The sequence below is a fragment of the Battus philenor genome, unplaced genomic scaffold (genome assembly GCF_028537555.1).
Source record: "Battus philenor isolate CCGP_79_NKW_IND1 unplaced genomic scaffold, ilBatPhil1.0.hap1 SCAF_18, whole genome shotgun sequence".
Taxonomy (NCBI): Eukaryota; Metazoa; Arthropoda; class Insecta; order Lepidoptera; family Papilionidae; genus Battus; species Battus philenor.
In genome coordinates, this window is record NW_027181680.1 from 3,177,184 (window position 1) to 3,203,252 (window position 26,069).

The 26,069-nt window shown below is 34.2% G+C and overlaps 2 protein-coding genes across 2 annotated transcripts; one reads left to right on the forward strand and one right to left on the reverse strand.

Moving 5' to 3' along the window:
* The first annotated feature begins 587 nt into the window (after positions 1–587).
* LOC137920446 (UDP-glucosyltransferase 2-like) lies at positions 588–13,343 on the forward strand. The gene is made up of 8 exons (XM_068763811.1): positions 588–766; positions 2,203–2,290; positions 3,818–4,007; positions 7,733–7,930; positions 8,804–9,020; positions 10,299–10,518; positions 11,916–12,135; positions 12,969–13,343. Exons 1-8 carry the CDS (start codon positions 611–613, stop codon positions 13,231–13,233), a joined length of 1,554 nt encoding a protein of 517 aa, XP_068619912.1. The 5' UTR covers positions 588–610; the 3' UTR covers positions 13,234–13,343.
* Positions 13,344–14,702: 1,359 nt separating this feature from the next.
* On the reverse strand, positions 14,703–25,801 carry LOC137920447 (UDP-glucosyltransferase 2-like). Its single transcript, XM_068763813.1, has 8 exons — positions 25,643–25,801; positions 24,136–24,208; positions 22,295–22,487; positions 19,516–19,629; positions 18,399–18,606; positions 17,194–17,413; positions 15,421–15,640; positions 14,703–14,940 (listed from the first exon to the last, which is right to left on the reverse strand). Exons 1-8 carry the CDS (start codon positions 25,799–25,801, stop codon positions 14,703–14,705), a joined length of 1,425 nt encoding a protein of 474 aa, XP_068619914.1.
* Between the last annotated feature and the right edge of the window lie 268 nt (positions 25,802–26,069).

The following is a 26,069-nucleotide window of genomic DNA, read 5'->3' on the forward strand; positions in this document are numbered from 1 at the left end:
AGATTTTACGAAATTCCATCCGGTTCCATGGGGTTGAAGGAGGCGTTCTTTAAAAGAAATGCATCTTTTCAAAGTATAGCTTTATAGGCATAAAACACTTTGTAGACCAAGCTTTACAGGCGGGTTAGCGATTGCAGTGTGGTATGGTATGGTATGGACACCTGGAACTCAGGAAACTTGTTTGTGTACTTATGTAATTAATGCACAAAGTGTGAATTATATGAGATTGTATCACGGGAGTCGAATCTTCTACCTACGATCACAAGTTTCAGTCCTCTACCGCCACGCTACGATAGTTCTTAAAAATTAACAAAAAAAGAATTTTCGAAATTACACGAACAAAGGACAGTGTAAGTAATTCAAAGTAGACGTTGCACAGACAATGTTAAACAAATAAATAATTAAAGAAAAACAAAGTATGGTCAGGTCATCATTCAATTTCTCTTAATAACCGACGAGTCATTGTGTAAATTAGTTGTTATCAAAATATTAAATATACGAATAAATACATCTTAAACGAGTTATCAAAATTCAAGGTCTGTTTATTAAGTTTTCGTTATACTGGTTCATTTAGTAAAAAGAATCGCTTGAGAGGCAACGTCGAGTGAAAATGTATTTTGGAAAAAATTGGATTTTATTTATCTTGTCATATATGTTGTTGGGAAGCGAAGGGCTCAAGATTTTAGTACTGTTTCCTATACCGGCACGAAGTCATTGTAACCTAGGCGATGGAATAGTTCGACATTTGTTGAAGGCTGGCCATGAGGTAAACAAATTAATTTTCATGTCTTATTTATAATTTTTAAGAGAGATGATAGTTTTGATGTAAGTGTTTATAAAATAATATAATTATTAGTGCAACCGACAGTCTTTGGCGCTGGCTGAAGACAGCGCACATTGTATTGACGTCTATTGGCGTATATAATGATGATATTAGATTTGATATAATTAATTACATAATTAAGATCCAGGTCAATTTGACGTTTTTATTTTTTACTTTTATTTATTATACCGTATTTATTATAGGTATATATTCTATATAAAAATGTATATAATTGTATGTAATATATAACTACCCGTTATTTATACTTCTACTGTTTCGTTGAGTGTATTTGCCTTATTCGAGGGGCAATATCTGATGAGGAAGCTCTTTGACTAGCGTATGTTACCGGTGATGATATTTAGATCTGATACGTGGTCATACGATGGGCCTTGTAAGAAAGCTCAAAGAGCAATAAAGATGCCTTTGCTCGTGCTCCGCGAGATCAAAGAAGAACCAAAGTAATCAACGTAGCTTGATGACTTGCACTTCTGAAGTAGCAATTAGTGGAGCACATCGCTCGTGCAACCGTCCGTAGTTGGAGTTGAAAGGTTCTCGATCAGCGACTGGATGGACTGACGAAACGGTGAAGGTTGCAGGAAGTCACTGGACACAGGCAGAGACCAGTCATAACGGCGTTCTTTGGGGGAGGCAGTTTACAGTTTATTTTATACTGTGCAGTGGGCGTATATTGGCGTATGATTGCTGATATGATGAGAATTTATGGCCATCATAACTAGATAAGTCGCGATTTAGTGTTACCAAAGTCTAAGTACGAAAGGGACGGATATAGCTACTTCCGCTATGTAGCAGTAGTCGTGCAATGAAGTGCACTGCCCGCCAGCCCGCTGATAAATGCGCATGCTGCAAACAATGCGAATTACACAACTACCACCGTTAAATCACTCAACACGTGTTTCACCCCTCCACGGGGCATCCTCAGGAGTAATGTTACACCGACCAGTGCCAAACAACGAGTACCCTTTATTTATATATTTTTATTACTCCTGAGTGAAACTATATATTAGTCCCTTTCTTACTTAGGATGGACTTCCGCAAAGTAACGCCTGAATCTATTAGATACCAACGTCTAAGTTGTACTCTATCATATTCCCAGTTTTCTCTCTCTATCTTCTCCTTTATTCCACTTCTTGCGTAGGTGTTAGTTCTATACGAATGGCTCACGATTCATATTTTTTTGTTCACGTTGGAATCTACATTCCATCATACATATGTATTTAAATGTGGACTATATCATTGTCTTGACTTTTGGAATGTGCTTAGCAAAGCAAATTCGAAGGAATAAATATGTGTTTCATTGTTTTTATATGAAGTTTTAATATTTAATTATGTACAATAATTTTGTCACTTTTGTTTTGCAGATAACATATATAACACCGTTTCCAGATGAAAATGCGAATCCGAATCTACGTCAGATTAGCGTGGCCGATAACCTAAAGGCCCTTGTCGGTACGTAGTTTTAAATTGTAAATCTGTGAAGGTCACATTTATTTATTAATTTAATTTAAAATAAAAAAATGTTTAATGAATTGTTCAATTGTAACTCTTTTGGTATTTCTTTATATATTTATTTTAAACGAACAATGAACAGATGTGATAACATTAAAGGGGTGAAGGTATAGCTATTTATTTAGCAAAAAGATTAAAAAAAAAATTTATATTTCCAATCATTCTATATAAACAAATCATTCGAAAATATGTAACATTAATTATTTTTTCCCACGAGATATATGAGACCTTCCTATTCTTAATTTTAAATCTATCTAAATTAACTGTATGTTATATATCTAATGGATTCAGGCGTTATTTTGCGGAAGTCCATCCTAAGTAAGAAAAGGACCAATGTATAGCTACTTCCGCCATGCAGCAGTTGTCGTGTAATAAAGTGCACCACCCGCCAGCCCGCTGATAATGATGCTGTTTGCCGCATGCGCATTTATCAGTCGGCTGGCGGGCGGTGCACTTTATTGCACGACTACTGCTGCATGGCGGAAGTAGATATATATTGGTCCTTTTCTTACTTAAATGTATGTTATTAATAAAACTTTATTAAAGCATTCAAGAGTTTTTAGTTGATCGAAATATATGGTACGTGGTTTCTTGACTCATATACACGATAGAAACATTGTTGAATTTCATTTAACAGAGCAATTTTTAGTTGCTGGCTCTTACCAGATCAGCATTTGGAGCTGGTAGTAGCTTACTATTTATAGTGTTACAATAATGGATTGAGTGTTATATATTATATATATATTATAATCGATTGTGAATAATTGATTGAGTGTTACAATAAACTATTCAAAAGCGCATGTAAATGTCTACTTGAATAAAGATATTTTTAATTTGAATTTAGAACACGACAGAACAATTGTCGTTTGACAGCCGCATTGGTCAATATTTATCGATTAGAAAATTAGTAATTTAATGAAAAAATTATGTGACTCTTCCAAAATACATAACATTAATATATTTTATAAGAATGCCGCAGGTCAATAACTTCTGGCAATATATAAGGAGATAGATAGTAAATAAAGATAATTTCTTTGGATCGCTATAGATTTTAAGTTCGTAAAGACCGTCTAATTTCCTTTCTTCTGAGTGAGCTTTTTAAGCATGTTATCTATAATTTGTGCTATTTTGATTCTCAATATCACAATTCTATTAAACCCACCAGTTGAGCTGTGCTAGAAAAGATCGGAAGTATAGTAATTCGTTGGTCATAAGTTAGATTCTCGGGGTACAATCTTATATTACTCACATATTGTGTATTAATTACATAGAGTTTACATTGTTTAGAAACAAGTTCCTAGAGGATGGGCAGCAGCATCCTCTGCGTACCATAACACAACACTGCAATCGCCAACTCACCTGCCAAACGTGGCGATTATGGCAAATCCCCTATAGACATCTTAGCGTCTATGGGAAGAAATAACAACGACGAAAGTGTACCGATTCATCTAGCCTTTTCATTTACAGGGCGACAATTTGACTTTAAATCGTTTATAAAAAGCGAGCCGATAATGGATCAGGAATCTATATTTCACTTAACAATGAACATCCTGAAGAAGACGATGGAAAATCCTGATGTGTTAAAGTTACTCAACGACCAGGAGGAAAAGTTCGACGTTGTGATAATGGAATGGATGTTCACAGAGATTTATTGCGGGTATGTAAATAGCTTTATATTGTTTACAACTCTCAACCAAAGTGTCCTCTTATGGTATTTAGTACCATCTGTACGTCTGTTAATCAAGCACTAAGGCACACTGCAGACTATTTATTTGTACACAAATCTTTATAAAACAGTTCTGTTATATTTTTAAGATAACTATAGGATATAACTCGTCAGATATGAACTATAGTCAACACTTTTGTGAATATGAGTTTATGAGGTATGCCAGACAATTTTTAATAGGTCACGCGGTAAGAAAATAAGTGTGGCGTGCATATCGCGCGTCACTCGCTAACCGCTCCGCCTTTGGACCGCGCCTCGAAACACGCGTTGCCTAGCAACGAGCTCTTACCCACGTGTCCGCGCAGTCGATCGCATCGCGGCAGCGTCGGTAATGAAACGGATAGATGATAGATGGCGCCACAGTAGACGCAACAAAAGTTTGCATCGCGCTGTTGAAAGTCTCCGCGCTCATTATAACTGCGAGCGGAGGTGTGGGAACAATAACAAGAAGCTACAGAACTACCTAGTCTCCCACAAAAGAAACACATGCGTTCGCCGCTGTGCCCGAGCTCTCACTAGGACGATCGATGTTTGCGAGAATTCGACGTCATCGATTCTCGCCGCCTGCGCACGCGGCTCTGCGCTTTGCACCCGACCTCGTTCACGGTAACTCCGCTAGATGACGTAGAGTAACATAGTTGTCACATATTTATGTTATGTGAATATTTCTCTCCTTTTAACCTTCAAAATTTTGATATATCTTTTTCTTTAACTTTCACAATATCTTTAACACTTACATTTTTCTCCTTTAAGAATTGCTGTGAATAGGCCCCTCGCTAGGTTGACCAACGACAAAGTTATGATCGCAGGTAGACGATGCATACGCAAGAGCTGTAAACGTTGCGATCTTTGAATAGAGGCCTTTCCTTATTTTGTTTTATTTTTTAATTATATCTATAACGTTAACACGAACAAAACATTATTAGAGCTAATCTTTAAATTAGTAAATAAACAAAACACTTTCTTTTTGAAACTATAAGACCATAAAAGAAAGAACTATGATACAGAATGACACAGAATGAAGAACAGGTGTCCGCCAGGGTTTTAAAGTTCTGGAGTGAAGATCACGAACCGGCAAGCGCAGCGTTGAACGTCCACCTAGATGATAGACAATCTTGTGAAGTTCCCGATGAATGCGTTGGATGCGTGTAGGTTCAGCTGGTTTTATAGAAAATCACTGAGGGAAGCCTACGTCTAGTAGATGTCATCCGCTGAAGTGATGTGATATAAACATAGAATTATTAGATGGACATTTAGCTGACAGACTTAGCAGTATAAAACAGTGTGTATGTACACACTGCTTTACAAAAGTGACAGTGACAACTCTTTTGATGAGATAAATTTGATTTAATTGAATAATCTTTAATTAATACATTAGAATTACATTTAACTGGACATGAAAAATATATGGTTTTAAATCATATTGCGAGAATAAGTAAATATTAAATAGTATTATTTCCTCAAATATATCAAAAATAATATTATTGTATATTTATAATAGGTATTGTTACAAAGCACAAGTTACAGAACCCTCTAAACAATGAACACGAGACTCTAGAATCAGGAAAAGCCGTAAACACGCGCGAACTTGAAATTATTTATAGATTTTTGTGTACGGTTCTCGGAAATTCTAACCGAGTACTATCTCGAACTTACTAGAACCTTCTCCGTAGTATAAATAGGTGTACTCTCCATGTCGACAGTTCAGTGTTGTTTTCCGAGTTATAATATTAAGATCTACGATCTTTCCGACTACGATCTCGATGTTATGTGGAGAGTGATTTCTTGAGCGATTTGGAAGAGAAGTTTGGATTAAGCGAAAGTATACTTTGTGCTAAACTAGGGCGATCATCTGATTTGTGAATATGGGACTCCTTTTGAACCAGTGGCATTTCACTCGAGTCAGAACCCACAGTACGTAATAGTATATATCGTAATATGTATTATACCTTATTTATTATAAGTTTATATGTTATACATTGTCTTGTATCAGCGGGCTGGTTTCCACAACCAAGCGACAATGTGCTCATTTTACGTAGTGGTTGGTCTTAATTAAGCCAATCCAACTCTTCGAGAAATCACAGCAAACCAACATCAGAGGTTTGCTGTCGATCTTAGATAGGCACCTCGTCGATCCGAGATGGGTAATCCTGAAGGGTGCTACACCCGTACACCTAAGTAGTACGTGAGGCACGCTCTGCACAAAGAACTGTTCGTAACGCCTAATGTAAATAGATGTTTGTTAAAAAAAACGGTTAAAATTACCGGTTAAGGTTCCTGCCTTCAAACGCAGTCGGGGTTAGAGGGCGTTAGAGAGCCGGCAGCTTATGGTAGACATTGGCCTCTTTGCTCTCTTCTTTTGCTTGTCGGCTCTCCTTATGGCTCATCCATTGCTCACTGTGTTGACACCTATGCTCCGCCACTAGATATCTGACCTTATTATTCATATATGTAGGAATGTTTGCATATATATATGTTTTGTACACGTTAACTACCCATTATTTATACTAATACCTTTTCCATAATAAGGTTGTTAGAGATTGCTTTGTGTGATAAGACCTTCCATTGTACTTTTTTGTTTATAATTATGAAACTATTTAAATGTATCCTAGCGTGTACAATAAAGGGTATTAAATAAATGAATATAAAATAAAAAAATCCTACCTTTAAGAGCGTGGGAGAAACTAATCCACTAAAGACTAAAATATTTGATCACTGAAATTATTCATTAGTTTTTTTTTTCTTTTTGTATATCCCCCGTTATTAGGGGTCTTCTTTAATAATTAATATTTTTTTTACATTTTATTTTATTTCCGCACTCTACATCCATTCATCTTAAGTTTATTCATTGTTTTTCTTATTTTCCACATTTCGCCTGTCTTACCCTTTCATTCTATTATCCTCTTTTCTGATTCCATTCATCTGTCACCTTCCTTAGTAATACAATTTTTCTCAAGTCTTATTTCGTTTTATTATGTCTTTTACAATTTTTCTACACAGTTTTAGGAATGTAGGTCTCGTATCTTCATCTTTTATTAGTAAAGCTGTAGTTTAATGGATTCAGGCGTTACATTGCGGAAGTCCATCCTAAATAAGAAAGGACCAATATCTAGCCACCTCCGCACATGCAGTGGTTGTCGTGCATGAAAGTGCACCGCCCGCCAGCCCGCTCGTAAATGCGCATGCGACAGACAATGCAAACTACAGTACTAGTACTAGTACCAGTACTAAGTCGGTGTTTAGCACTAATCTGTGTAACAACTCCTGAAGATGCCCCGTGGAGGGGTGAAACACGTGTTGAGTGAATTTACGGTGGCGGTTGTGTAGTTTGCATTGTCTGTCGCATGCGCATTTACGAGCGGGCTGGCGGGCGGTGCACTTTCATGCACGACAACCACTGCATGTGCGGAGGTGGCTAGATATTGGTCCTTTCTTATTTAAGCTGTAGTTTCTTCATCAACGTTCATGCTTAACCGGCATTCAGAGTCAACCCGGAGTTCTCCGAACGCAGGGCTACAAGGTGGACCACGGTCTGGTCCACGCCCGGTTCAGAGAAGCACGAGGGGACCTCCTTGAGTTTAAACCGGTGAAGATACTCGGAGAACCCCTATTATACGCTAGTTGTGTTAAAGAGTTTCGTAAATGTTTTTTTTCAGTTTTTCGGCTGTATTCAATTGTCCGTTCATCTGGTCGTTTCCATACGAGCCCAATTTCGTGGGCTTGAGTTTGATCGACGAGGCGACCAGTCCGGCGTACACTTCTAATGTTTTGTACAATGACATTCAGCCGTCGACCTTCACTCAGCGTGCAATAATGCTCTACAAACAAATAACTTATAGAATTAAATATAAACTGTAAGTATGATATTACTTTAATATTTTTTCGCCTTGTTAAGTATCGTTTTATTATTATATGGAAACGTATTTATGTTATCTATTTTATGTAGCAAACAAATGTTATAAAAAGTTGGAGTCTCTAGGAAGGTTGTTACGAATGAGCACCATAAGAGTTATTCTACTTTTTCTTTGTATGAGCTGTCACTCTTGCTTCGTACCTTTAATTTTTTATAAGACGACGCTATATTGTTCTATTGAAACATGGGTAATGTTGGAATTTACAGTTTCATCGGATTATCATTAAAAGCGCTTTCGTATTAGTCTCTTTGCAGTTACTAAGCTCGAAGACTTCTTTAGGAACTACATCTATTTGTACCTTAACATTATCAGTGGTAGCGCAGTGGTAGAGTACTGAGGTTTGCGATTGTAGATCGCGGGTTCGATTCTCGGGATACAATCTTATGTCATTTAAATTTGCATAGTATAGGCAGCATCGTCCTCTATTTACACATATCATACTACGATCGCTAACCCGCCTGCGGAGCATGGCGATTATGGTATATCCCCCATAGATATCTTTTGGGGTCGGCTTATGTCTTGTTAAGCTAAAGGAGCGAGCTTTAAATATTATTCATGAAAATTTAGCGTAAGAGCATTGACAGCTAGCGCCATCTATCGGCATGAATCAGTGACACGCGTCTCTAGCGCCATCTTGTATTAAACATCAGAAGCTAGCTAATAGATATGTTTATGTATGTATACTGTCAAATATATCATAAGAGAATTAATAGTCTATTTGGAATTTAGCAATGTTTGCCAGAATTTAAGACCCCATTAGCCGCTTGTTCGAAGGTTATATTCTAACATAAATTTTATTTATATCCATTGCAGTTTCTACGAAGGTATTGAAAACGATTTATATGAATCAATTTTCAAGCCAATTTTAGAAAAACGAGGCAGAGTATTACCACCGTATAGTGAGTTGAAATATAACGCCTCTCTAATGTTTGGAAATTCCCACGTTTCTCTTGGCGAAGCAACAAGGCTACCTCAAAACTATATCTCGATCGCAGGACATTACATAGATGATGTGAAACCTTTGCCTAAGGTAAAATAATTCGTGTTTAACTTTGTTTTATTTATAGAGTTTAATTTTTTAAATCAGACAATACGAGAAAATCCTTTAGATTTACAAAGTGATTAGTTACACGTAAATGCTTTTAAGGGGGCTCTCAATTAACATATACTTACGTAAATACTATCAAAAAATTAATGGTTTTAGAAATAATAAAAAACGTTATCATTATAGTTAGAAAAAGCGTTTTAAAAAGTCTAGTCATTTCGTATGAATTTTTTAATATTCTTTCCTTGTAGACGTCGTACTGTCAGAAGCGATAAATCTACACCTATAACCAACCACCCTGTATTTGTGCTATCAGAATTAATATAGTTAAAAAAAACATGACGTATAAAATATTAAAATGAAGTTAAATAGCAGATATAAAGGAAGAGATCTGTTTGGATTAGAATTAGGAGTAAAGATAGTATAAATTCAAGTTAGTTTAATTTAGTTAAAATCTTTGTTATTAACAATATTTCGCTTACAGGATTTTTCTCACTGAATTATGTCCCATTTTACAATATTATAATTTTGTCTTATCAAAGCAAATCATTTAACTTCTGTCTCGCCTTATGACGAGGTCTATAATGCTACATGCTTGCCTAGAAGAAACCTATTCACTCTTGACTTGAATACTCCCAGCTTATTCCTAAGACACCGATAGGATGCTTACATGCCTTGGCTGTTCGCACTATTAAAGTAGTATCAACGTACATTGTCTAAAATGTAGTCTATAGAACACCGCTAAACTGGAAACTCTTCGCCGATGCTCCAAGTTCTGTAGCTTAGCGCTTACCAAAACATCGTCATAGAACCTCTTGGTTTGTCTCTGTATGGAGTCTAGACTAAATATTTAATTTTATCATATTCTGTTTTTAATGCAGGGTTTTTGTTATTGGCTTTAATAGATATAATTGTTTATCTTACTTTATATAGGAAGTCAGGCACAAATTTCTGTTTATTGTTATTCAGCGCTAAATTGTCTCGTAATTCTATGGGTAGTCTATTAATCAATCTTATTAAGAGAGGAAACAATCGACTCGGTATATACAATATTAATAATAGACATCTTATTTATTTTTTATTTATCATTTATTGTACACCATAGATAATAACTAGAAAAGGAACAATTTATATAGGCGGTCTTTTTGCTCGAGGCGATCTCTACAAGAAAATCTTTGAATGGAGATGAGAGACATGAAGGAGAGGGCAGTTTAGGATGTATATACATTCAAATACAGACATTTTTATTATTTTATTCCAAAGGATTTACAAGATATAATGGACAATGCTAAGGATGGTGTTATATACTTCAGTCTGGGATCAAATTTAAAAAGCAAAGATATACCCGCTGATATGAAGGACGGCCTGATTAAAGTTTTCGGAGAACTGAAACAAACTGTAATATGGAAATTTGAAGAAGAATTATCAAACCTACCGAAGAATGTACATACTATCAAATGGGCACCACAATCAAGTATTTTAGGTAATTTTGTATTATTTCTAATTTCACTGTAGTCAGTATGGTTTTGAAGTGTATGTGCATCATGAAATTTGCGTATACGATGTTAGTAATGCGCAAACTATTTTACGGAACCATAGTAAGAATCGACTAGATAATTTTGCGAATTATCATTTTGTCTCCACAGTGATTGTTATTTAGTTTAATGGTTTTAATTTATAATGGCAATGGGTTTGACATGTCCTTAAAAAAAAAACCCCAAACCAAAAACAAAAAAATCCTATCGTTTGCTCGCAGGTTGGTGAGCGATACTGTTAAAAGAATAAAACAGTATAAATAAGTAGGTACCAATTAAACTGCACATAAAATAACTAGTCAAATAATTATAGGAAAATAGACTAAAATAGAATAATAAAAGTGTAGTAATGTATTTAAATAGTCAAACCCAAAAAAGAAAACTGTGATATAAAAAATAGGATACGTAATAAAATAAAATTAAATAATGTACCTATCCATCTAAGAGTAATAAGACGATGGAAGGAAGACGATGAAAGCAAGAAGGAATGAAAGAACAAAATGAAAGATATTGTAAAGGAAAAAAAGGTAAGAATAAAAGAAATTGAAAAGTATGAAAGAGAGTGAAGAATAAACATAAAATTTTGAAAAACTTATTTGTAAACAAAGACCCTGATCCCAACAAATTGGCGGTACGAGAGGCCTCCAATAGTGGGTGCCATAAAAGAAAACCATAAACAAAACATAAAAATTTTATTGTTGCACCACCAATGCCAATGTCCGAGTAGTGAGAAAATAAACATTAAAAACTATACAGAAGAACTGTGTGACTCAATGCTAATGCAATGTTTAAGTAATATATGGCATGCACAAAAATTATAAATAGCGTTATAGATAGAACAAATATTTTTAGATATAAAGAACATTGTACAAAATTATAAAAATAATATTTAAATAACGAAAATCGAAGTAAAAGTAATATTAAAGATCTATGAAAAAAAGCAGGAATAAATGTACAAGCTAACGTTAGTGGATCGAACAGATAAACAAATATAACAGTAAATACGGGCATAAATTTTAAAATGAAAGCTAAATGCAAAAATAATTTACCTTACATAAAAGGTCTCTGTAATTTGGCACGGTTTTCTGCAACGTCTTTTTTATATAATAATATCATGCGCTTGTATTGCATTTTATCTATAATATATACTCTTTGAATGAACCAGCCCTAGTACAGTTTATACACTCCACTTCATAAATCAAAGCCAACCGGCATTTTTGTTTACAAAAAATACATCAGACTTCCTTTCTTATCACTTGATATCCGCTGGTTCTATTATTAGTATTAGAGAGAGAACATGTTATAATATATGCAAGGTATATTTTTATTCTGTATTCATTTTCAGCTCATCCCAACTGCTTACTCTTCATCACACACGGAGGCTTGCTTTCCACGACAGAAGCCGTGCACTTTGCAGTGCCATTGATAGGAATTCCGTTTTTCATCGATCAAAACTTTAACGTGAATCAATACGTTAAAAAGGGCGTTGGTTTAGAAGTTGTTCTATCAGAAAATTTGGTTGAAGATTTAAAATCAGCAATTCACGTGATCATCAATGATTCTTCGTAAGTTTTTGTTCATTAAACTGTTAAATCAAGAGAGAAGGCTTTGGTTTATAATATATATGTAGAGATTGGAATTGTAGTCTCCGCAGATTTTGTACTGCAAAGAAGTTATCGACTTTTTGCAATCTATAAAAACCAAAATTATAATAATATATAGCTTATTCCAGAGTGATCATTTTATACATGCTGATTCACAGTAAATAGGAGGATATACGGGATAGATAGTAAACAAATAGTTTGTTTATGTATTATCATCGCGTCATTTACTATTTTTGAAACTTTTGATTTTTGGAAATTATCTATGCTATACAAGAATTGACAGCAAATCAGCTATATATAATATAGCTATAATTACAACAATATAGCTATATATTTACCGCTTTAAACTTTTACATCTATAACTAAATCAACCCGTATATAGCACAGAGTATTATATAATTTTATTTTACATTTACGTACTTATTTGTTGTCTGTGCACCATTCTCAGTTAACTGGGAGAGAATATTATACAATGTGTTAAAAGAGTATATATATAAAATATACTCGTATATTGTATATAAATGTGGAATGGAACGTTAAAGCATGCGTGAAAAGGATCGTCAGATGGTACAAGCGAGAGGCATGTAAGAGGAAAGAAGACAGACGACGTTTGAACGACGAAGGAAGCGTGCGCAGTTTAGGTTAGGAGTTCTTTTAAAATAAATATTTGTGCCCCACGAAGGACTTTAAATTCAATCCCTGCATCCCGATTACCACATATATATAAAAATATAGAGTATATATATAAAATAAACGTTGTTTTATATTTAGACAATTAATTGTACATATTACAGATATGGTAAAAAAATGAAAGAGTTATCATTTGTGTATCATCACCGTCCGGTACCACCAGGAAAGGAACTCGTTCATTGGGTGGAACACGTGGTAAAGACTGATGGCGCCCTCTATTACCGCTCCCCTGCGCTTTGGATGCCCTGGTACCAGAAGATGTTCTTGGATCTCGCTGCATTAATAGCTTCGATTGCATTCATTGCTATTTACGCACTTAGTTTATTATGCAATCGAAAAAGAAGAATCGAGAAGAAAAAAATGTCTTAGAAATTAATTTAGTTATTAGTACTCGTATGTGTAACTCTATTTAGACATTATTTAATACCTTAACTATTATGTACAACGTAATTTGTTAAACTAATATATCTTTATATAATTTTATTACAAGGATTTTAAGGTTTTATAAGAATTTTTCATTCCGAGGAGGGTCAAAACGAAGATTAATTTAAATAAAGATCAAAATAATTACTTGAGTTGAATATTGGTAATGTAACTTAGTGATGTAACGAACTAAAATATGCAAGAATAAAATTTCGATGAAGATGTTTTACTTTTATTTGTTTATTTAAACACTTCTTATACAATTTATGAATAATGGTGAACTTACCGTTTACCGTTTTTTGAACACAAAAGTCTGACGGGTGTTGCCAGTGAGAACATATGAATCCAAGAAAGGAGAGGAGAGAGCAGATCCGCAAAAGAACCATGTATATAGAAATGTTGTGTTAAAATTCCCAAGTTTTGCTAACACCTATACCAAGAGGTGAAATCATTTAAGAGGAACACTGCTTATTTAATCTCCTCTTAAGAGTTTTAGATAACTTTATCTTATTTTTAAAGAGACTAATCAGTGCCAATAAACAGAGTAACCATTAATACATTATAAATAGCATTAGTACGACAGTCTTAATAAATGTTTCATTACACTCGTATGACTTTATTGAAAGTATCTTGTTATATGATTTTTTTTAACTTCGATTAGTGGTATTTTATTATAAACAAGCTGACCCGGCGAACTTCGTACCGCCTAACAGTCAATGAATGTCGTGTTACCTTTTAGCTGAACTAATTTAGGCTTTGATGAACGTAATACAATGATACAAAATGATATTAATATAGATAGAAATATAAAAGTATTTTATTATGATGAATGATGAATGATGATGAACATATACAGAATGAGAATAAAAATTAAAAAAAATGATTGAAAATTATGCTGTGCAGATTGGGATACACTCGGATTAATTTATGAATCGGATTTTCATTCAAGCACCTTGTGGTAAACGACATTCATTGTTTTTTGGTCAGGCGCAAGAATATAAATAAACAAATAAAGCGGATGGTTCGCCGACACGTAAGCATGCCACGTACTATTGACTATAAGAAAAACATGCATTTTCTAGATTGAGGCCAGAAATTGTCAAGGATTGGTTTTATATATATAGATATATATACATATCAAATTCTAATTCATTAAACCTACGCGGAACAGACAAGGAAAATGATTGATTTCGGTAGTTACGAGGACCATTAGTTATAAATGATAATTACTGAGACCATTAGGAGCATTTATAAATATATTAACATACTACATATAGAAATATAGTAGCAAGGTCAGTGTGCAGTTCAGCGACCGAGTGAAAGCCTATGACATGATATTATCAATACGGCCAAATACAATAGCAATATTGACAATAAAAAACATATGTAATAAATATATTTTTGTAATCTCTAATTTATTTATCATTATACAATCGTTTACGTAAAATCCGTTTAAAAACGAACGTCATTGAAACTATAATAACGACTAATGTAGTGGTTAATGTTTCCTTGTGTTCATCAATTATGCTTTTCCGGAGCTGGTACGGAGTTCCAGCACGAATCGTATGGTTTACCCAATGCAAAAGTTCTCCTCTGGGTGATATTGTGCGGTTATGGTAAATAGATGATAGCTTCTTTACTTCACGGCGATAACTGAAATGGATAACATTCAAATTCAAATTCAAAATTTATTTGTAATGTATAAAAATTGTGATGAATAAAAAAGTAAAATATTCTATGCGTCCTTTCTCTCCTACAAAATACAGTTTGCGATAAAAATAAAATAAATTGTGATTCTCTGCTGGCTTAGTCACATCCCGTATATCAATTAAATTAGAAAGAGGCACACATAGACTCGACGGGTAACTATATTTTATTTTTAAAGTAAAAGATCTTAAATCTAAGTAAAATGACATCCTCAGTCATAATATTCAAAAGAGAAAAATCTGTAAGTAAACTTTTCAAATCTTAGTAGACATAACACTCTTTTTTGTTATGCTCCTTGAAGCTTAAGGTAACAGTAGGTGGCGTAAGATATTAAAGATGAACAATCCGCGTCTTGAGGATCACGATCCTTAGCAATGAGGGTAAATATGCAAGGAATAATAAAGCAAAAAAAAAAACTTAATGTACCTCGGATTACCCAACATTTCCACAACTGCCTTATTCAAATCTTCTGCAAACGAGTCCGACAAATCAACCCTCATTGCAATGCCTTTCATCACCGATGCCTCAATATTGACAAATTGATCACCGTATATTGGAATCCCAATTGTCGGAACACCAAAGTGAATCGATTCAATCTTCGACAGAATTCCTCCGTGGGTGATGAAGAGTATACAGTTCGGATGGGCTGAAAAGTTTTTTTGATATTAAATTAGTTATCTTAACGAGTTTTATACCATCAAAATTGATTAATGTCTCAATTGAAAACATACATAAATAAATCTTATTGATATTTCCGAGTAAATAAAAATTGGTTGACATGTCTCAATTGAAAACATACATAAATGAATCTCATTGATATTTCCGAGTAATCACTTCAACATTAAGTTAATGTTTTAATATTAAACAACTGTTACTTATCATCGATAAGTTTTTTGTTTATTTCCTATATGTGATTATATTTTCATTGTAATTGTTTTATAGTACACAAACGTTTTTTTAATTTTAAAAGTAAATGTAATAGATTTTTATTTCCCTTCCAACTTTTCTTTCTCTCTACATAAGAACCATCCTTGTGCTTTAATAAAAAAGGAAAAATAATAGCCGAATTAAAAAAGCTGCTCTTCGATTTTCGCTTAGAAAAATAATTCGCTAATTAAGTCGATTATATTAGATACATTATGAGAAATAGTATAAAACATATACTGAAATTGAATTATAAGGTGTTTCAAGAATTTTCTAGTTTTAAGTCTAAGTTTAATGAGTACATATTGTGAAAAAGAATTTCATAAAATTCTTTTTCACAATATGTATTAATTTGTTGCCTTGCACAAGTCGAGGTATTATTCTACTTCACAGTACCTTTCATCGCCATCATCATTATATTAGCTAATATACGCCTACTACAGGACCTGGGCTTTCCCTAAAGATCACCAAGACGACCAGTGTTATCATGCCCCCATCCAGCGACTTCCTTGACTATGACAACGGTTCATCTAGTGGAGGGCTTGCCCACGCCGTGTCTACCGGATCGTGTTTGCTTCGCGATAATTTTTGGCCCCAATGGTGGTTGGTTGTACAAGCGATATTCCACGCCTACTGCCACTTAAGACTTTTACCACACACAGTACCTTTAGGCACTCCTAATTGCAGACTATAAATTGCCAATAACTTTTTTTTTTGAAAAATCAGTGTTTATTAAAGTGAGGGGCCTACGCCCCACATGCGGGTAATTTGATTTTATAACTAGGTAATTCGATAATTGACTTAACACGAGTTTTACTCATTCAATCATTTAATTAATCATTATTTAATTTCAGAAAGGGTTAGGCGAGGTATGGCACGGAAATAGTTGGAATAACAATAACATAAACAATGTGTTAGGCAATATATTCAGAAACTTTCGGTCTACATAATTTATGTTATTTTGTTTCTAAAAATCAGATTTCATTGGATTCGGTTTTCAAAAGACAAAATACTACGCTCTCTGTTATGACGTACACAATGTTTTTGAATTGCTCAGCAATGTGCGTACACTTAGAACAAAATGAGGCAAAAAACGAATGGAAAAGAGCATTAGTGCCATCTCAAGGTCAACCAGACCTGCCAGCTATAGGGTAGTCAAATTTGGAATGTTGATAAAACAAAATTTACAAGCTACGCCAATATATACAGATTTTAGCACAAGTTAAAATAAAGGCGTTCTTTTTGAATCAAACTGTATATATAATCATAACTTACCTAAGATACTCTGCTGTGGAGCCCATTTCAAAACGTACAAGTTTCTTGGCAATCGAGGGAAATCAAGCTCGAGTTTCCAGAGAACTGTCTGTTTTAATCCACCAAACATATTGATAAGCCTTTGTATTTGTTCTTCGGGTATATCTTGACCATTCATATACGATCCAAAACTAAAGTATATCACTCCGTACTTCGCGTTGTCCATTATTCTCTTTAAATCCTAAGAAGGGAGGGAAATATTTACAATACTTAGTGGCACATAGCAGAAAGTTTTAACGAGAAAGTGTTGTGTGAAAATTTTTAAGCGCTTATGTTACCAATAATTTCTTTTTTGATGGTCTTAAATGTAATCGATTATTATACTGACAAATGTTTGCTACCACCAGTTCAATCATAGGATGTTCACTGCTGAATTTAGGTCTTCCTCGTAAATTTCAAAAAAGTCCGATTGAAAGCCACCTGCATCCAAAGTTTTCTGAGGACCTTGACAAAATCCCATTCCACCGATTGTCTGTCCGAAAAACCCCAGAGAACCTAAACCTCACAGTCCTAGCGACCAGTCGTTTTTTGCGCTATGTGATCATCTCACTGATATTTCAAACAAATCCTCACTGTTAGACCGATAACTTTTATTCGTCTACGGATTTCCTTACTTCTGATTCGATCTCGTAGAGAAATTGCAGATATATAAAGTATATTTGCTACAAATTACGTAATTTCCATATGTATACGTATGCCATAGTATAACATGTTACACTAAATTTTCGTTGTCCAAATAAATGCAAAAGAAATTAATTAAAATATACATCAGTTTTTAAAGTAACCTGGAAGTCGTAAAAGTTAATTGCACATAAAATTAAATATGGAATGGATTTATTCTTACTTTTAAAATGATGGTTTGAATAAAATATAACTAGCCAGGATTCTTTTTCAACTATACGGCCGACGTACCTCGGACGGAAGCATTTGTTTTTACAATTACATTTAATATCTATTCTTTTAAAATTCTAATCTTTCGTTCGCCTTTTCGCTTGTCAGTGTTTACTAAGTCTCTTATACTATTTCCTAGCTTCAATCTTAGGTTTTTAAATCATCGGTGTCTTGTTTATTTTTCACGATGCCCTTATAATGTCCAGTTTCGATTTGTCCTTATGGAAGTTCAAAATCAAATAATATAGATTAAATTATCCTAGAGAAAATTTTACCTTTGGCAATGGTTTTATGTTTTCATTAATATGGTATCCGGCGATAGATTTGAAACCATTTGGCCAGTCTTCAGCTTGACTTAGTTCTAAATGCGAATTCACTAAGACAAGAGATGCAATCGACATCATATCTTCGTATGATCGCATTGGTTTTCCTCTCATTGCCATCAATGGTCTAAATATCTTTGTAAAAGTCCCTTTTTCGTAACTGTAAGTTAAAATGTACATTTAAATCAAGAAGAATTTTTTTTTCCATAGATTTCATATCGGAAAACTGAAATTTCTAATAGGTTAATATCTACATATACGTAAATTAATTCTAAACTAGCGTAGGACAACAGAAATTTACACCTTATGAGTGGAAATTTATGAAATCGCGCTTTGCCCAGCTGTGGACATCATACGATTGAAATAATAATCCTGATGTGAAGGCAAATTTCTCAGGTAACGATGTGTTTCTTCGAATAATTTAAACACACATTTTGTTTGAAATTGGAAATCAATGAGGAAGGCCTATGTATGTCCACCAGTGGACTTCCCACGGCTGCAATGATGTTTATGTGATGATTTTTGAGTACCATTTTTGTAACCATGAATAGAGAGAAGTTGAATATCTAATAGATTTAGGCGTTACTTTGCGCAAGTCCATCCTAAGTAAGAAAAGGACTAATGTGTAGCTATTTCCGCTATGTAGCAGTAGTCGTCTGCCCGCCAGCCCGCTAATAAATGCGTATGCGGCAAACAATGCGAATTACACAACTACTATCGAAAAATCACTCAACACATGTTTCACCCCTCCACAGGGCATCCTCAGGAGTAATGTTACGTGTGTTACTTTATTACACGACTTCTGCTACATAGCGGAAGTAGCTATATCAGTTCTTTTCTTACTTAGAGAGAAATTAATACAAGATTTAATATTCGTTAAATATTAAATTGAGAATAGGTCTAGTAGTGTACTATTTGTTATTTTGATTTTATTTATTTACTGCATATTTCTTTTATTACACATCAACATATCACAAAAAAAGGGAAATTAGAAAAATAGGAAAAAAATTGTTAACGATTAATGTTGATAAATCCAAAAAAAAATCAAGTTACTTCACTTTTCACTTACATATCCTTAATAAGATTTGGTGAGGCACTGTCTTTGTGGATTGTACGTAACAGCATCCAATGGGGTTCTGTAGATGAAAACCAAATAAATGGACAATCATATAGTGCTGCCAGTCTGTAAAAATTAACTTGTGTTAAATGCTTACATCCTTTTACAAAGTCTGAACATGAAGGATTTCTTCTTTAATTTAAGAAGCTACGTTAGGAATTTAAGGCTTCAGGTTACTGGTTTTACAAATACAATTTCATCGGTAAAATTGGTTTACGTTATTTTGGACATGATTAAACAGAAAATGTCTTAAATTTATTACAATATATGTCGGGTTTCTTATTGACTATTGCTTATAATTATCAACCAACTCATCATTAGGTTTTCTTCTATGGACCGCACTTACAATACTATCAAAGTGGCTTTTACAGGTTCTGTGGGTTTTATTTTAATTCTTACTCCTTTACTATGTGTAAATCAGGGTATGTTTATACAATTAATAAATTTTCATTGCAGTGTTGTTTATGTGTTGCCCTATCATCCTTCTTAATATCATCTATTCAATCCTCTTTTCTCCCTTTACAATACTTTGCATTCCTTTTGTTATATTTCCTTTCGTACATCGCCTTCTTTGCGTTATTTTATTATTGTATGTCAATTATTAATTTTTATATTTATTAGCCTTAGTTTGACGATAGAGGCCTTGGGCCTTCATGATCGCGTTTTTAATACGACTATTGAACGTGATCATCAATTTCGAGGAATAGTATCAGGACCTCAGATCCTGCAGGTTTAAAGTGGCAGAGTGCAGTTTGCGCTGCAAATAAGATTTCTTTTAAAAGGTTGAGGGCGGCCTAGGGGCAGTGGCGTAGCTAGAATATTTGGGGCCCCTGGCAAAATTGTGGTCAGGTGCCCCCCCTCATTTTTTTACTGAGTTTATCTTTTCACGCACATAAGACCATATGGTGTCCTCTTGGGGAGTTTTTTTTAAAACTTCATATGGTGTTCTCTTCAAATGAATCTTTTTTTCTGAAAACGCCATATGGTGCTATCTTGAAGGTCAAAATTTACAAAAAATATAAGGTGCTATCTTAAAGAAAAAATTTTTTTAACAAATACATATTTAGTTATCTTAAAGGATTAAAAAAACGGGCGTTGGTAGCTTTGGGGAGAGGGTTCCAAAAATAAAACGAAAAAATTACCTTGTAAAAAGAAATTAGCCGAAATTTTAAAAATAACATAAACCGAACGGGACGCATTTGAACCTGATGACCAACTCCGACTAGTAAATGTTTCTGTAAAATATTGTGAATGCGGCTGACCCACGCATATTGAAAAGGGAAGATTCGCCACGCTATTGACGGACGAATGAGGTGTTCACAGAAAACATGTAAAAAAAGACTTCTCTATTTTATAACACAATTTGGAAAATTAACATATGGCGATTTCGGCCACTATGCGCATTTTATATATAAATTGTTTAGGCATGAAAATGAAGTATATTTCGGATGAAACAGATGTTAGCAGGTCTGCGATTTATGGTATAATTCATGGCTTCTCAAATTATTTAACTCGCGATACCCTTTCGGTTTATAAGTTTTTCGCGACCCCATTCAATAAAAAATTCCTTAGCGACCCCCTCCAAAAAAATAAAAAAGGAAAAAGTCTTATAGAAATTCATATTTTCGAAATCTCGCGACCCCCTAAAATTTTCAGGAGACACGCTAGGGGGTCCGAAACTCAGTTTTAGAAGCCTTGGTATAATCTATATATTTTTTAATAAATTCGATTATGGTTTTTTTAATACTTATTTCGATAAATTTGGGCCGTTTGATACGATTGTGGAGGTGGGCCAACCCCTACATGCAAAAAATAAATGAACATAAACGAATTTTACAAAACGAGAAAATATGGATAATTTGGTCAGTTTGCATATACACTGAGAATAGTGCTCTGAAAGTAACACATAGACATCGTATTGTACCGAACCAGTTTCGGCATATATTAAATTTGTAAATGTTCTTAGGGCCCCACTAATCTGTTGAATATGTCATTTTTGGCAAAAAAAGGCCCCACTGGAGATCTGAACACTGACATCGCTAGTTAAAATCGTGGTTTTCATTTTTCTTTTAACATTTTTTTGTTCATCAAAAAAAATATTTTCAATTTGGGTGCCCCCCTTGCCCGTGGTGCCCTAGGGCGACCGCCCCTCTTGCCACCCCCTAGCTACGCCACTGCCTAGGGGGTTTCGGCTCGGGTCGCAATATACTTCTGTTTAACCAATTTGGGAAGGCAACAAGTCCTTAGGTCTCTTCGACGCGTGCTACATAGAGTGACCATTCTCAAGGAACCCCATGAAAGATTCAGCTTGGGTTGTCACTCCTCAATAAAATGTTTCGCAATCTAATACAAGAACGCCCTCGACTTGGTCAGTTGCTGCTCTTTGATTAGTAACAGTAACAGCACTACATAAAGCGTTGGCGCTGACAGAAGAGGTGGCAAAAATTCCACCAACGTGTCGTTCTAGTGTGAGTGGGGTTAGTGTCTCCTGGAATACAGGACTTGGTCTCGTTTCAGATAAGACCGGTTGGTTACGGGCCAGTTCCGACGATGTGTAAGTGTACGTGGTCTGTGTGATGTTGTTAAGTCGTCTGCAAATGCAAAATGGTACGGAGTCTGAATGTATCGGATGTGATAGTAGATTACCGCATGTACAGTCAGCGAGATTCTATGTTGAGCGGCAGATACAAAGTAAGTAATCGACGTAAATTATTTAATAATAAGAACATACCCAGTGTACATATCGCTGAACAACCACTCCGCTATGACTAAGTCGAAGGTTTCTTTAGTGTCTTCGAGCAGCTTGTATGCGTTATCGTGTTGTAAAACTTTACTGAATAACCTCGTCACTAACTGAGTGAAATGCTTCCTACTGCTTTCTGTCTTCGCGTTGCTGAGTATACTTTTCACGTTAACCATTTTTGCTGTAAAATAATTTTATTTAATTAATGAAAGATAGATGAGCTATCAATTATTGAAAATATCTTTATATATATATATATATATATATATATATATATATATGTGATTTTATATATATGCATGTGTTTATGGTAATGTATGTACACCCTAAACTGCCCTATCTTTTATGTCTCTCACCTTCATCCAGAAGTTGTCTGGTAGAGACAGTCTCGAGCTATATGGCCACCTCTTGTACTTCAATATAAATTGTTTTTCTTTTTTTAATTTTCTATGGTGTTCAATAAAATATAAAAAAAATCCTTGACAACATATCCGAAAACTAAAATACTTTACGAACACAATAAGTTTCAAAGTGTGACAGCTAGGCGGCTATCACATACTTGAGATATATGAAGTACAAAAATACAGTATAATTAAAACACTCATTAAAAACTCAGTAAAAACACTCATTCAAACTGTTTTTAGTCAGTGCATAGGAACCGCCTAAAAGAAAACGCATAAAAATGGCAAATAAGCTTTTGTTTCACTTGACTCTTATATATCTTTTGCTAAATATATAAGATTCTAGCTACTATTTTCATAGAAAGCCTAATCAATATATATATAATGTTACAATTTATTTAAAACTCATATACCGCACGAAAAATACAACAAAACTAAAATCGCATAAACAGATTTGTGTGTATTAATCAAGAAACTTTTATCCAAAGGTTTATCTTTTTACAGTCAATATTATTATAGCGACCTCATAATATACTTATTATAATATTTTTACGTTTAAAATAATAATTATAAATTAAATAAAATAGGGACCCCATAGTGCATTTACAAGGCACCGTGAAAAATTGGCTGTACCAAAGTTCCGACTGCAAAAATCATCTTATTCATTTCTAATAAGAAGTCCGATTTTTTAATAAAAATCCGCAAAAAAATATTGTACTACTGTTAACTAAATTAAAACGCGTAGTAAAAGTATATTGACGAAAAGACTTATCCTACAATAAACGAATATTTAAATGACAAGAATCCTTGGGAATGATGTCGCTTGATCATTTTGCTTTAATTTAGGCTATATATATTAGTGTATATGTATATATAGGTGTTGTTAAACCATTAAAAGATGTGTTGAACTATAACACCTTCAAGTAGAGTCAAAAATAAAATAGTATATAACAAATAATGATAAGTTATGAATGAGAGTTCTGATAAAAATTCCAATTTTGAATAAATTAATTTTATCGTTATCTTTACAAATATCTCATGTGCGTATTATCAACGGAGCCCTACTCCTCTTACCGCTCACACATGTCGGGCGGAGACTGGCACTTTTGCGACCACAATTGTACCTAATTTTAGTATATCTAGAAAAACTATATATACAATTTTGCCAATAAAACAGCAAAACTACAAAGCGTTAAGAATTGTTTTAACAAGTTTTGACAGAGATAGTTTTGGTTAATTTTTAAAACAAAGTTATTAGAATATAGGTGAAAGTTATTACTGAATATCTATGGGGTAGATCTGTGTCCAGTAATGGAAGTTAAATGGTGATGACGATGCTGAGGAATGTGATAGGATTTTGAACTACAAAGTACCTAGTAACTATCACTAGTGTTGTTGATATTATATAGAGATACTTACCACGAACACTGTTAGAACTCACATCGATTTGACGTAGATTATTGTGACCAGTTTTCTGTGGAGCCACTGTTATGTGGGTTACCTAAAAGTTTCTATATATATTAATTTAAAGTGATAATCTAATGGATTCAGGCGTTATTTTGCTGTAGTCCATCCTAAGTAAGAAAAGGACCAATATATAGCTACTTTCGTTATGCAACAATAGTCGTGCAATAAAGTGCACCGCCCGCCAGCCCGCTGATAAATGCGTATGCGGCAAACAATGCTATTTACACAACTGCCACCGTTAAATCACCCAACACATATTTCACCCCTCCACGGGGCATTCTCAGGAGTAAAGTTACACCAATTAGTGCAAAACACAGAGTGTTACTGATGGTTATATATTAAAAAAATACGTTTAAAGGAATCAACGGAGTTAATTGCTTTTTATTTTATACAAGTAAATAAAAAGCTCTACTCGGATGATTAATATATCTGGGTTTATACTTATAAGTCGAAGTCGTACACGATGGGCCTTATAAGAAGGTTTTAGGTCACCTAGAGAGCATTGGATAGTGCTATGCTTGGAGTTTTGCTGTGAAATCAAATCAGAAATAATAAAAACCGTAGACGAACTAAGGTTACCGATATAGCTCTAAGAATTGTTCTTCTGAAGTATCAGCAGGCAAGGCACATCGCTTATGCTACTTACGGTGGAAAGTTTCATCTTAGGCAAACACGAGCCTTTAGACGCGGCCTGGGTTCCCCTTCCAGGTAGACCGACAACATAGTCAATTTCTCAGAAGTCGCTGGATATGGGCAGCGAAAGCCTTGTTCATGATGGCGATCTTTAAGTATTAGAGGTTATCATCAGGGGTTGTTTATAAACTTTATAATTTTCACTTTAAAGGTGTGTTTCACTAGAGTCCCTTGTAGCTTATGAGACAATGCTTGTCATAATCGAACCTTGATTTGTTTACATATATTCAATTATGAGTTTATATTTCATCAACACCATAATTTCAGCCGTACGGTGATCAGTATTGAATAATCAAAGGCCTCCCTCACAGATTTCAAAAAGGATTGGATTGAATGTCTTTTATTCAGGCGTCTTCCGACTTCCTTAACAAGAACGTTGTGTACAATACATAAAAATATACTTACATAAATAAAACTAATATTGTAATATCCTTAAATAATAAATATACTAAAAATCTGTGGCAAAATAAACATTTAACTGGCAACTTGTAATGTAACTGTGCTAGCAACATTATTAGTTTCATTCTTTTTGATATTATGATCAGTTTGGTACCAACGTACATTTTTATTACTAATGCAATAGATTAGTTAAAATTATACAAAACGGTTTCTTTAACACATTCTACAACGCATTTGGCGATTCGTTGTCATTACTTCAAAACCTTAAGGCCTTGGCGACATTTCGTTCTGACCCCCACATGGCGTGTTCATTGCCACTTGTCACCGCAGGGTTATACCGGTTACTTTCGTTTATTTACTATTAAACATTTAGTACCTTATATCCTGACTCCAAGAGCAGCTGGACCAAGACGTGGTTCAAAATCACATGGCTCTTTATTGGTATGGGAGAAACCACTAAAATTCTTTCTGTATTAATCAAAGACGTGATCAATAACAAGAACGTGCTTTGAAATATCAGATTAACTCCTAGCATACTAGATAAAAGACGTTGCTAAAATTATTTAAAAAAGTTAAAAATAATGAGTTAATATCAAATATTAATATATTTACAAAAAAATAGCAAATTATCCAGCACAATAAACAATCTTAATACGTCACAATTGAAATGTCATTTGCTACTTCTTAGCTCTCAAAGATCTTTAGTTTTTATTTATACAATAGCTGCATTGACAGACTTTGTACTGCCAGAAGTCATGTTTGCCGGTCATATTTCATTAGATAAAAAAAATTTGCAAATATTC